Genomic DNA, 14,206 nt, shown 5'->3' on the forward strand with positions numbered 1-14,206 from the left:
TCTATTTCCTTTCTTGTAACATAATCTACCATATTTTAATGTCATAGACAGTCACACCTGGGGTGTCTTTCTTAGGGATGTGTCCGTATTACAGAGTTTATATGAATTTTGGGTATTATAAAACTGTCCGTTAGGAGAGGTTCGACTGTAAATTATTATTTACTGTAATCCTTCAATTCCAAGAGCGATCAACGTGTAATTTCTCCTTACAATATTGATACATTATCAAGCAAACAGGTGATAAGAATTAAGAAAAGCATCAACTAGGAGATGTATCAACCGATTTGTCGTTAACGGAGGGTCTGAATGGGGTTTAGTGTTTAGTGTTATTTGCCCATAATTTCTTGTGTTTGCTGTTACATTGGCCAATTTTTTAATGTTTACTGTTTCCGGAGAAAATACTGTTAAGTGTTTAAAGGGGTTCTCGTGAAAAATTTTAGCATTGTAAATTCTTATCTGCTCTTCAAAAATCGGATAAAATCACTCATGAACATAGTGAAAATTTTCAATTTTCTTCGGTAGTCTTCGGACATCTTCGGAAATCTTCGGCAGTCTTCGGGAATATTCGGTAGTCCTCAGAAATCTTCTAAAATGTTTAGAAATTGTCGGAAAATGGCCGAAAACTTCTTCATATACTAAACAAATAATATTGGCCTTTTTGGAGCCGTTTTTGTTTCTTAATTAAATTTTACTGTAACAGTAAATTTTTAACTGTTAGTGTTAAAATGCCTAAAATTTAACTGTTTTATGTTACAGAGCCAAAAAATTAAGTGTTTAGTGTTATCGAGATACCCCCATTCAGACCCTTCTAACGGCATTTGTCACTTTCAATGGCAAATCCTGTGAATATAGCCGTGTGCTCAAATCTTGGAGACGGAAATTTTTTGTTTTGCCAAAAGTAAATGCTTGGAATTTCGTTCGCCCTTGCGAGATATTCGAATTCTTTAAGAAGAGTTTAGACTCTGCTGAAATTATTGAAGAAACTTTAATACCGTAGTTTTATTAACTTCTAAGACAATCTATAGCTATTCCTTTCCTCAATTTATCGACAAATAAGAATAAAACAAAATCATTTAACGACACGTCAATATTGTACCAAGATTAGCGGGCTAAAACTGTTATTTATATGTACTAAAAGTTTCCAAGTTTTTAACTTACTCTAATTTACTTCTTTACTGGGGATACCCTTCAAAATTATGCATGGAAGGCCCTCTTTTTAAAACCGTATTTCAACGCACAAGTCATTACTGTAAAAAAACAAATCCTTTACAAAATTAAAATTATTTTTGCTAAAAGTTCTTTTATGCTTCATCTACTATAACATAATTTTGTAAGTTTGCCTGTTCAGACCAAGCCGCATGACTCGCACCGTCCATCTCAGGTGCCAGCTCGTTCCCCTCTTCCAGTCGGTGATTTGCTCCACCAATCACAGCTCCGCATTCAGGACACGTGCCTCTCTCCATGGCACCGCCACATCTATCTATGGCGTAGATATGTCCCCTGGGACACTTGAACCAATGACCTTGAGAGAGGTCCATGGCTGACACGATCTGTTTTCTTTCGTCTGCCGTCAATGGAGAGAGACAAGGGTACGCTTGTCTAGAAAGAAAAATATAATTGTATTCAAAATCATGTTAATTTAGGCATTAATAAAATAGGAAAAGACACAATCAAGAAAGGTAAATAATATTTATCTATCGTGGTTATTCCCTGACATTCCAATGCTAAACAAGGGAGATGGGCTAGCGAAAAAAAAAAGATTGCAACGAAACTTAACAAATGGAAACATTTTGGGATAATTTGGAACAGCGCTCTCATTTCCCTTTTTTCCTGTGGCGCCTAGTACGCCATGGGACGCACGAGGTCTTGGAGGGCTATTGATACAGACACACCAATAAAAATGTCTTCCTTCAGGCCTAAATTAAAAAATGATGACGTAGCTCTTCAGAAATCTGTAAAGTGTTTCTGATTGGTTGTTGCTTGTTGCTAGGTTTCGATTTTCGCGTGCAAGCAACAGCCAATCAGAGACACTACATGCATGGTTATCTAAAAAAGCTACATCATCAGTATGGAATGATTCGGCTCCAATCTCAGAAGTGTCTGTCACGGACTGTTCTTAAACCATCTCCCCCCCCCCCCCCTCAGTCAAGAACACGCCTTTTTTATCGAATTTAGTCACATCAGTTGATCAGATTTCGATTACGCTTAATTAGAGCCTGTTTACATGATTCCGGAATAAATTTCATTCCGGAACGAGTACATTACATCCCCATTTATTTCTCTGTTGCGGAACGAGTTTCGTTCCGGAATGAAGTCATTCCGGAATCATGTAAACAGGCCCTTAGTTTTCAGGCCTCTTCTCGTTTCTCGAGTAACCTCTACGTAGAAATGAGGCTTGTCAGTCACCTGATGGCTGCTAGCATCTCCACCATCTTATCTAGTCTCTCTGTCTCTATGAGTTTACCGCTGGACAGTTCGTCCTGGACATCTCTCATCACCTGACCAGAGGATTCGTCCAGCGTGAGTTTCAGGCTTGTGACTTTGTATTTCAGCAAACACAGCTCGAGATGCAGATTGAGTCTGGTGAATTCGAGGTCAATGTCTCGCAGTTCTGTTTGTGTGACTCTATCGGCCATGAGACGTTTTTTAAGATACTCCAACTCCCCCTGAAGAAAGGCACCTGGCGACAAATTCGAAATGAAACTTGGCATAACTACAAGACTGATAACATGTCATTAAAGAGGTACATAAATTGAATTAAAAGGATAGTGTTATGTTACTTTAACATCGAAACCTCTTTGAGGTATTATGGTCTTATGAACACAAGTGCGGTGGACCCCGGATCGAAGAGGTCCGTGATTTGAGGTTAGAAAATTTTTCTTGTGCTCTATTACAAGAAATTTTTCTCTCCCAGCGCCTTTATCTAAACATAAGTCTAAATGGGTTGCTATCTTGGAAAGGAGGCAAGCTTAATAGAGATAGTTCTTGCGTCGGGGCTTATCAGGGAGGGGAGGGGGAGGGGGGGGAGGGTTAAAAGAAAAGAGGGTCAAAACAGCTTTTACGGTAAACTTACACACAGACACAATAGAGACGTATTAACATACCCTCTAAGCGACTCTCGGTGCTTTCTTTGCTGCGAGGCGCACTAAGAATATCTGTTTTCAATTTCTGGTACATAACGCAAAATCGTTCCATCAGCGTCAACTGGTTTTCAGTCACGGCTGCCATTGTTCTTGATCCTTTGTCTATTCGTCTCAATTTTCGCTCGAACCTCTTCCAGTCCTCCATCTCGTCCTTTCCGTCAAATTTACCCTTCAAGCCTGTCAAAAGCGCTTCTAACTTTTCCTTCGTCTTGTTCATTTCATCCGGCTCCCCGCGTACCTTCCTCTTCACTTTCTCGATGTCTTGTAACTGCTGTTTAATGACATTACCGTATCGCAGGCTCCTACGGATCGCAGTCTTGCAACGTGGACAGGATTTCAACTGAATCACGTGACGGTCATCTGTGTCACCCAATGGCATGTCCATGTACCTAAGCAACAGTAACACATCGCCTTTATTAAAGGGGCTTTGTCACGGATTTTTGCAATTTTTTGAACAGCCAAAATTTGTGTCGTTGAAAAGCTTAAAACATTGCTTCTATTTTATAAATCATTGCTATATTAATGTCACTGAAAATCTTAGTAAGCGTCTTTGGCTGCGGAGGGGATGGAAATGGATTGCATTTTGAAAAATTAAGGCCAAACTTTTTAATGCTGTTTCCTCGCGTCTTCAAAAAATTGAAATCACAGCCAAAAATTGATTTTTTTTCAGACTTTCCTTTCGCAACTGCTTAAGTTGCGCACATTACTGCGTGTTCAAAACTTAAATTAAATTATTTACCCCCGATACGACCCGGCTAATGATTCGAGTATCGCCCGGGGGGGGGGGGGAGAAGCTAGTTAAATCTTTGAAGGTCAAAAAAGGACGCGTTATCACTTTTTAAATTTCCAAAATATCAACTGCAAACTTGGTGTTATCTGTTCTTATGAAGTAACTTTTGAAGCTACCAAAAGAAACCACTCTGAACTCAATTCTAGACTTAACTTAGTTGGCTGAGCGCTAACATTTCATTTGGAAGTGGGGCACACATTGGGAAGAGAGGGTACCGGAACAAAGGCGCCTCATTCTCACAGAAAATACTGCTTGAGATTGGGAAAGTTGACGTTTATTTGAGGGAGAAGGCAACAGATACCAGCTTAAGGGAGCTTAATCGGACCAGCATGGTGTGTGAGACAGCTAAATGCTAAAACAAAGTGTCATACATACTTGTCAAGATCCGACACAGCAAAAATGTGTTTGCAGTCTGGAAGCTGAATGAACATCGCGTCTTCTTCGTCTTCTCCGCCGAGAAAAATTTCTGTTATTGCATCTCTGCCGTCGTTTTTCTCGCACACGGCACAAATGCAGATCTCTCCACACAAACCGCGACAAGAGTGGGGATGAAGCTTAGTTCCACATTTGAGTTTCTTCTTGCAAGGTTTATCACATCTTGGGCGATTGCACAACTCACCACACCGTTTGTTACACTTGTAATGGGGACACTTCCAATCGCATTTGTTACTACACGGTACGCACGCCTCCCCACAAGGGTGTTTGCATTTGTTGTGCACGCAACGGTTTTCGCACTGCGAGGTGCATGGCGGGCAGGTCTTTGGACAATTCTCTTTGCAGGGATGAGAACAAACTAGGACACGACCACACTTAAGTCCACACCGTTTGTGGACTCGACCCATTCGACACTCGCCACACTTTCCAGAGCACAAGTGACCACATTCTAAAGTGGCCCCACAAGGGGCGTTACAATCTGCCGGAGTTGCCGAGCAAGCAATGGTGACTTCATGTCCACATGGCCAATCAGTCCTCTTTACAAGCTCTTGGCATTTTTTGGTACAAGGCTGACCACAACGACTCTGACAGAGATGCGGACATGTGGACAGTTTTTTATCACACCGTTCCTTGCATTGCACTTTGTCCAAGTCCTTGCCGCATCGGACGGTTTGTTTATGTCCACAGGACGGCAGTGATTTTTCCACAAGCTCAGGGCAATCTGTTTCACACTCTTCCCAGCAAAGCTTCGGGCAATCGTGATCACACCCTTCGATTGTCTTGACGCATGGCTCTCCACAGCAATATTCCACATGCTCGGTGTCATTAGGATGGCATAACCGTTTGCAAGTATGACCGCAGTCCAGGCGCACCTCACATGGCCGCTGACATCCCCCATCGGGAGCTTTACTGGAGAAATCGTCGGCTGTTTCAGCTTTCATTTCATCACTGTGGATTTGACAAACAAGGGGCAAGGCGTTTCCAATACAACTTCCTTCCAAATCTGCTAAAATCTTACTCCAAATGTCACTGCGTTTAGAGAGAAGCTCGAAGTTTCCAATGCAGTAGAAACCCTTCTTGGCGCGTGACAGCGCCACGCATGCACGATTCACTTCTTGAAATGAAACCCACTTTCTCGGTTTCATTGCTGCGCACGAGCGAAAGAAGAATAATGTCGTTTTCTTCGCCTTGATAGTTATCAACTGTCGTCAGACGCACGGAGCTAAGTTCTTCATTGTTTCGTTCTTGGAGAAATTCTCTTATGGCAAACATCTGTCCAGTGTAGGTTGTCAAAAGCGATATCTGATTGGCTGCGTATCCTTGTTGTAGTAAGTAGCGACACAGCGCGACTACAAACTTAGCCTCGTGCTCGTTTACATGGCTGTGTGAGTCGTCACAAGAATTCTCCAAATGACTGTGGCTGACGAAGAACATGTTTTTCTTCACTCCTTTGATGTCTTCGTACTTCTCTACCGACTCGTGGTTCTCCAGATCTTCATAGATGTGGTTCATCAAAGCGGCGATTTCAGGCCTCATGCGATGTTGTACGGACAGCCTCTCACACTGAATTCCAACTTTTACCATTCTCTCGAACAGCGACACTTCCAGTTTGTACTGCTTGGCTAATTTATAGACTTCTGGGTTGGGCCTTAATTGCTGGTGATCACCAATCAAAATCAAGTGCTGACAGTCTTTCGTCAATGACGTAATGATATGAGCCTCCAGTACTTCAGCAGCTTCTTCAACCAAAACAATTTTAGGGCGAATTCCCGGCCGCTGAAGAATACGGCGGTACCTGGCGGCGCACGTGGTTGTCATGCCAATGACACGTGCATTTTTTAGAACATGAAAGTCTTCTTCGAGCATCAATTCATGTTTTCGCGCCAGCGCCCTTTCGAAGTCAGGCTGTTTGGTCTGAAGTTGATTCAAGTAGTGTTTTTCTGCTTTCTGGACCCACAACCTGTACAGCGCCCAGCGTTGATTTGTCCGCAATCGATTTAAGTCGTAACTACGTCTTTCTTCGTCTTTCGACATGACGTCCTCTCGCTGGAGATTTTTGCGCAGCCAAGCTGAATTTTTAGTTTCTTCGGCTGTGCAAATGGTGACAGGCCTGTTTTCGCTTTCCTCATTGTCGTCTTTAAAATCTTCCTCGTTTGAAAAGTTACGGGCTGACACCTGCAACTGAAAATCTCCGTTCTCAACCACATGGTGATCACGTTTCTTCGGGGGATCCCTGCCTTTTACCACTTGTACGCCCAACCAATAGCACAACAAATCGTCGATGCTTCTGGTCGCTTCCTTCTCAAACCATTTGACATCACTCTTTAACATGAACTGCTGTAGTATGCGAAAGGTCAGAATTCCTCTTCTAGAAAATTTCAGTACGCTGGTGCAACGCTCGAGGGATCCATCTTTTTGTAGCTCTTCAAGTTCATCTCGAACCTTCCTTCTTGCTGTGGCAATTCTCAGTGGAGTTAGTTTTTTGGCAATGGCTTCCTTCCTTCGAACTTTCAGGGAGCAGCAGTTCAATTTTTCGCTGCAACGTCCACCGACACGAACAATCCCTGTTACAGAATAAAAATAAAACCGTGTTTCATTTAAGTAACATTAATATAGCGTTAAAGCGAAGACGTTTATAACCCACGGACCTCAACCGGGAAGATTTGTTTTCCTTGCCACGGTCTCACCACCACAAAAAAGTTGAAAAGCTCTTTTTTAACCATTAACATCTTGACGACGAAAATTAGGCAATACACCCCAGAAAACAATTGACTTCCCGTTGCCGTCCTTGCCTCAGAAACGTCTGTGTTCTAAGCTTCCGTTGCAATAAGCTACCGTGAAATCGTGGGCAAGTACGATCCTTATAGTTTTGTTCGAATTACCATGTCGTAAAATTTTTGGCTTAATAAATAGAAGGACAACGTAGAACTCTGGCCAAAAGTCTTTGGGACATGCACTACCTTGATCAAAATACCACCTAAAGGCAAAGTCTTTTGCATGCTTATTCGTCATTTACGATCCATTTCTTTCCTTCTCCCTCCCCACACCCAAAACAAGGAAAACAATGTTGACATACTGCGGCTAGGTTGAAAAGAACAATGTCAATATTTACCTGGGGGTGGGGAGAGTAAGGCAACACAAGTGTCCCAAAACGTTTGACCAGGATTGTGGATAGTTTGATACGCAAGTTATTATTGACGCGAACATAGCGACGTGCTACTATGGTGTTTTTTTTTTACCAACCCACTCCTTGATTACCACGGGGTAGGTCATTTAGTGTCACAATACATTTTTGTACCCTGCAACAGTAAGCTATTACTGCTTCCGAGTTTCATTTGTCGACGTAACGTGCTTGAAACTTTGCCATGGCCTCAAGACGCACGACATCACGTGTAGGTTTAATATCATCTGATACGTTTTCGTCCAATCAAAAGGGCCGTTACATTTGCAAGGTAAAACAATACAGGTCTACTGTAACCTTACCTTCCATTGGCAAGCCACCCAAGAACTCGTCCAAGGCGTGGTTTGTGTAAGACACCATCAAGATTGGTGAATGCCCTTCTCCGTTTTGCCAAAGCGAGGCGCTCTGTAAAAGAACACGAGCGATTTTCAAACCAACATATGTCTTTCCAGTCCCTGGTGGCCCTTGAATAACAGCAAATCGTTTGGTCAGCGCCATTTTGAATGCTCGCATCTGCGACTCATTAAAGCCCAGACTCTCTCGAGGGAGTTGCAAGTCGTAAATATTTACTGCACCTTCAGGTAGATCGTTAGAAGAATCGCCGTCAATGGAAACGCCATCGCTGTCAACTGCATACGAATCGCTTGGGACGGACGCCAGATCACTGTCATCCGAGATGACTGAATCGTCTTCCGACATTACCTCGTCCGCGATCGGAACCCAGTCGCTGTCGTCGGATTCCGATTCCCATTCACGGTCGAGCCAATTGCGATAACCAGACACGGAACTGTCTTCACTCGAAATTGAATGATTGTCGCCATCACTTTCTTCCTTGCTGTTGCTCGATTGTGGTGCAGTTGTATCGTCCGCTTCATCTTCTAGTATGCCACTCATGTCGAAGAAACCGTTAGTTTTCTTCTCATAATCAGGCGGTGGCACATCCCGGCTGCATTTCACAATGTGTTCCTGGAAGGGAAGTTCGTCGGGTTCGATTTCTTGCAAGCCTTCCAAAACGTGTCTGTATGATTCGAAAAACGCTGGGGATTCTACTATATTAAATTTCTCCTTTTTCTCAATGAAATCATTCAAGGTTGCGAGCTGGACACCTTCAAATCGCACTTCAAGTTCGCCAAGACAAAGTTCCTTTGGGTCGCGATTTTCAACGGTCGCAAACAAAAGAGTGCAGAAGTCATCCGCTGACAGACAAAGGAGTGATCCAAACTTGAGAAGCTTGCACTTTTCCCACTTCACACGCCGTACACTACTGTGCCACGCGTCAAACCGGATTCTGTAAACCATTCCCTTTCCACTACATACGGGATACAACACTGTGACGTCACGGTAGACATGGACGTCCTGAGCGTGATGGCTTGTACCGCTTGTACCCAGGGCACCACAGTCCTTTTGTAGCTGCCTTATTCCGTCGCGTAAGGGCAAGATAAAATCTTCTCTCAAAAGTCGAAACTGTACGTCTAAATAGTGCTCCTGGTCTTCATAACTCCCATCTACAACGTTGACGCGCAGGAATGGCTTGTTGTGAATTTGTAAGTCCTCCGCTTTTGGAATAACACTGATCTCACGAAAATTCTCGGGTGGTGTAAGCTGAGATTCGTCTTCTTGCTTACGCGCAGATTCAATTTTCCGACGAATTACTTCATTTCTGTACTCTCTAACTTGAAGTACTTTCTTTTCCAGCACGTCTGTGTCCGCGTGTAATAGTGTACTACCTTTCAACTCTGTCAGCGTTTCACTTAGCTCGCCAAGAGGAATGGAGTCGACAATGTCCCGCCCAAACCTCTGCAACAACTCGAGAAAAACCTCCGCCAAACGAGAGATCAGATCAGCAAGCTGATTATTATTGCTTAGTTCTGGATCATACGACATTTGCCTAATAAAACGAGAAAGATGTCGATGCAGGAAGTTCGACTTAACCACAACATGCAGCATCCGTTCAGCGTGCTGTTTCACATCATTTGGTGAGCAACAAAGATGGATAGCACGAATTACAAGCTTCATCAAGTCAGGTCGTATGTCTGTCTCGGAATTGAGCAGTGCTTCAAACCTTTTAGATTTGTTAGAGAGATCCAAGATTCCATTTCCAGGAGAGTCTGAATTGCATATGTCTTGCAAGGCCGCGTACCCAAGAGGGCGAGGGGCGTGCTGGCTTGGTTCTCCCAACGACGGCCGACCTGTCTCTCCCCTCCCACCTGTTGTACGCTGTCGTTTCGGTGGGATTTCAAGTGAATCACATGACAAGTCATTTCGTCTTCTTTCTTCAGACTCTGTTCTCCTCGAATCATTAACGTTACCGTGACATCTCTTGCGAGTTGACCGCATATTTTACTTTCAACTTGAAATTATGTCGTCCTTGCCATCTAATGCAGGAGTCATTTGGTAGGAGAAGGCAATCCGATTATTGATAAAGTTCCTGCTGACAGAAAAGTTCTACTTTTAAATATATATACCAACAAGCCAGCTTTTCCTCAAAAGCAATGATAGCTACAGCCTAGAATTCAAAGAAACATGATGAAATATACAATATAACAACTGAACAGCTTTGACAGTTAACTGCAGGAAACGAAATTCCTGTCTGATAGCCAAATACTACTTACTGACGCTTGACTTCGACTAGCTATTTTTATCCAACACTTCCGTGCTGGACAAGTAACATTTTTGCTGTTTAGTGTAGTAGAAAAAAAAATGGTCTCTGGGTTAGCACACCAGGACCGTAGGCAGGATTTTGCATGGATGGGTGCAAACGCCAGAGACGTAAGCATCTAGTGGGGTCCAGGGGTATTTTACCCCGGGAAATATTGAATAATCAAGTTGTTGAAGTCTACATTTCCTACATTCTGAGAGTCATTTCAACCCTTCACTCCCCAGTTAGGCAGACCTTTGTGGCCGGTGCAGTGTGTGTGTGGTGGCCTGTGTGTGTGTGGAGGGGGGGGGGGGCAGATGTTTACCCATCACCCCCCCCCACCCCCCACCTCCCTGCCAGTAGTCCTGCACACAGCTGATGGGTTCCACTTGTCCATCAAAGGGAAAACCTGGAAAATCTCTGCTCCCTGCGACAATCTGTGTAAGTAGTTCTTGTGAGACTTGTATGATGGTTTAGAGAGCTGTGTGTCACAATATACAAGTCATTTTGGCAATTTATAAAATACATCTAAGGAAATCTCAAAATAATAGTTCACAAATGTAAGAGAAGAGCAAAGAGGCTAAAATAAACTATAAAGGATTTTGGTCAGGTGAGTCTGGTATTGATCATTGCTCGGGTTTTATACCAGCTGCATCAAAAGCGTGTAGATAACAAGTTAAAGTCAAAGATTTAAAATTTGTTAACAGGAACATCAATAATTGTCACTAAGGCCTTGCTCAATTACTAACAAAGTCACATTTATAAACATCAGATGCTGAACAGAAGACTGTCAGTTCATGTGCGGTATCGTAAGCATCGATATTTCTAGCAAGTTTTCGTATTACTATATTTTCTTAGTATCGATGGCATTAAAAATATAAATGGTATCTGTATCGGCACATCCTAGGAACTTGACACCCCCTCGTTATTGATGTTATTATCGTTATTGACGGCCCCAGCCCTGTGCGAAGGCGAAAAATTCATTTCTCGGTCTCTGTACGAGTTACAGCGAAGCCTTTTACTTACCCCTCTCAGTTCAGTTTCTCTCTTGAAGTCAGACGATCTCGAAGCTGAAAATATGAAGACAAAAATCGTGTTCAGATAGATGGAAACACGGTAATTGATCGCGGTGGCTTGCGTTCTCAATATACCGAGAATCTCGTCATTTCAGTTTGTTGTTTTCCAGAGGTCGAGATGTATAACGAGCGAGCCTACTTATTAAACAAATCTTTTATGTGCTTATTAGCGACGTTCTTATTGTTAAAGTCGCTTTGTCGCACGAGTTGCCATAACAAACTCAGCCCCCTATTACTTTTAAGACAATACAGAGTTATTATTAAATTATTGAAACAGCGATTCTCACACACCGCATTAACATCATTAACAGAAAATCGTTTTTGTGCCGGAATAATTTCTCTGTAGACTGAACGAATAAAGGTTTATCACGAGTATAATTTAATAACAAAGATATTCTAGAAAAACGATAATAAAGGCCGGTGTAATTACCAAAGTAAAACGACGACAAATCCTTAAAATCATAAAAAACGTTCTCGACAACAATGTGTATAGTTTTCCTCGGTCGAGAGCTTCTATTTTAAAATTTGTATAATTAAAGTATTTGATGTATTTAGCCCGATGTCGAAATGTTTTTAAAACAGGGCCAGACATTAGATAATTACAAAGGCTAAATACTACCTCGAAACGGAGCTTGAAAGTTCTAGTTCTTTCTTCCATGCTCGAAAGGTTCTAAGAGTTGCAACACAAGCAGAAGTTGCAGACAGAAGGGGTGTTTACACCACAACGGAGACAAAATGCTTTTAAAGAGATCATGCTGGCGTTAATTTTAACATTTATTGCGGAAATCCGGCAAAAGTTTCACAACTAAGCAGGTTGATTTTGGATTGCCTGTTACAAAACCCAATGTTCTCGCACAGCAAGGGAAGTTGCCAAGTACAATTAACTACAATTTCGTTTTTACCGAGCAAATTGTGCTCAGTGCAGACGACAAAATGGATCGGATTTCAACGCGCCTTGGCATACAGTTTTGCAATTAGTATCAGAGTTTTGCTATGAAACAGAACCAAATCTTCCCACAAAATTAAATACAATTTATGCTTACCTTGATGTAACTTGTCTAAACTCGTCGAGAACACTTCTTTCCAAATAAACGAAACGGGAAGAGGTTAAAAGCAACAATAATGATCTCGCATTTGTTTGCATCAACTGTTTCCCTGAAACAACAAGAGCTTTCCCGGAAGCATTGTCCGGGATTCCGAGAAAAACGTCTACTTTGTGATTGGTTGACCGTAAAGAACCAATCAGCTTACTTCAACGATCAGGTTTTCTCCGGGCCACTCGCGTGACCTGGATGTAACGCTATCACCCAATGAAAAGATTTGTCACACTTTTGAAGGTGGAAAACAGTGGGAATATGAGTTAATTTTAGTAAGTGACGGCCACAATATATTAGGTTCGGTTCGTCGTAGCGTAGACAGGGGAACCTTAATCGGGTAAAAAACAATTGCGTTAAAAAAATAAATGGTTTCTCCGTTGTGTAACGCAAGCGTTGGTTGTTCAATGCAAGGTTAGCATCAGCCAAATTTGACATTTTTTTCCATTTAGTTTGACTTATCACAAACTCTAACTCAAAACGAACAGCAAAATATCAATAATTAAATATTTATAAAATTCAAGTAAATTGCAGCACATGGGTGGACGGATGTTGAGCAAAAGGGATCTGTTGTTTTGAAGATCTCCGAGATCATGCATCAAACAAGCGAAAATTTAGGAGATAATTTAATACTTAAAACACAATATTTCATTCATTTAATTCTTGATTCATTTGTAGATTAAACATGTATTGCACACTAAAAAAACTATACATTACGAAAGCCGAGGAGGGACATCACATTTCAGACTTCAATTTTCAGACTTCAAACTTCAGACTTCAGACTTCAGACTTTAGACTTTAGACTTCAGACTTCAGACTTCAGACTTCAGACTTCGGACTTCAGACTTCAGACTTCCGCCTTTAGAATTCAGAGACTTCCGCCTTCGCTTGATTTCCGCTGACCTCCGAGTTGTTGAGTTGTTAGATCAGGCAGATCCACTATTTAAAGTCAGATTCGCTATCTATAAAGTCAGATCCGGTTGTTAGTAATCGGAGGAACGCGGAACGGCGTAACGGCAGAACGAGAATCGGCGAAACGAGATTTTTTTATATAACTTAATTAATTTATTGCTATGAACAAAATTAATTAATAAATTCTCACTTACCTGGAACCATTTTTTTTCCTTTATTTCACAAACAATAGGCCGCAATATCATTTATGGCTTATACATGATCTCAGGACTGTCACACGAGATAAAGGGTTATAAGAGTTATGCAAATAGAGAAAAAGAAATACCTGGTTTAAATGGATCTTTTGTACAATTTGGCACTTTCCTGCTAAAACTGGACTTAACTTTTATTAGCTGATTTACGCGCTCTTTCTGATACCACATGGAAAGCAACGGTTCTTGTCCGATCGCCGAAGTTAAGCCCTGTTGAGCGGGGTTAGTACTTGGATGGGTGACCAACTGAAAATACCCCTTGTTGTGGGCTTTTCATTTTCTTTCTTTCTTTTTCTTACGAAATCAGTAACTTTTCAGGCCCTTCTATTTTTTTCCAACGGCTTCATTGACTTGCTTCGACTTTATACGTTTCATTGTCTCGATCGGGGCGAGAAAGTCCGAAGGGCAGTCGCGCTACTAAACTTCTCCTTGAAATCCTCACTCGAAATAAAATCGAAATCCTGGCTCTAGATCGATCTAGAAGGATTAAGAAGATATGCATGCCCTTTATTTTGTGAAATATAAATACCGTTTGTTTGTTAGTCCAGTTTTACGTAATTAAGTCAAGAGGTCATGTATAAGCCATAAACGATATTGCGGCCTATTGTGTGTGAAATAAAGAAAAAAAATATGGTTCCAGGTACCACTATCTGCAGGTCTGCAATGTGGGAATTTATTTATTTAAT

The 14,206-nt window shown here is 41.8% G+C and overlaps 3 protein-coding genes and 1 long non-coding RNA gene across 4 annotated transcripts in view; 2 read left to right on the forward strand and 2 right to left on the reverse strand.

The window, feature by feature from the left end:
* The window catches only part of LOC144629934 (inhibitor of growth protein 1-like), a 212,108-nt gene that overhangs the window by 135,409 nt on the left and 62,493 nt on the right, over positions 1–14,206 (reverse strand). The gene's annotated exons all lie outside the window — the stretch shown is intronic.
* Positions 1–14,206, forward strand: part of LOC144629939 (uncharacterized) — a 168,501-nt gene that overhangs the window by 55,393 nt on the left and 98,902 nt on the right. The window lies entirely within an intron of this gene.
* Positions 1–14,206, forward strand: part of LOC144629931 (prolyl hydroxylase EGLN3-like) — a 105,283-nt gene that overhangs the window by 51,331 nt on the left and 39,746 nt on the right. The gene's annotated exons all lie outside the window — the stretch shown is intronic.
* On the reverse strand, positions 902–10,230 carry LOC144631032 (NFX1-type zinc finger-containing protein 1-like). The gene is given in 6 exon segments (XM_078489391.1): positions 902–1,599; positions 2,407–2,680; positions 3,105–3,532; positions 4,309–5,486; positions 5,488–6,932; positions 7,852–10,230. Coding segments are annotated over 6 exon segments (5,658 nt in total). The 5' UTR covers positions 9,887–10,230; the 3' UTR covers positions 902–1,301.

The sequence above is a fragment of the Oculina patagonica genome, chromosome 11 (assembly GCF_052425735.1).
Source record: "Oculina patagonica isolate OP01 chromosome 11, crgOcupat, whole genome shotgun sequence".
NCBI lineage: Eukaryota > Metazoa > Cnidaria > Anthozoa > Scleractinia > Oculinidae > Oculina > Oculina patagonica.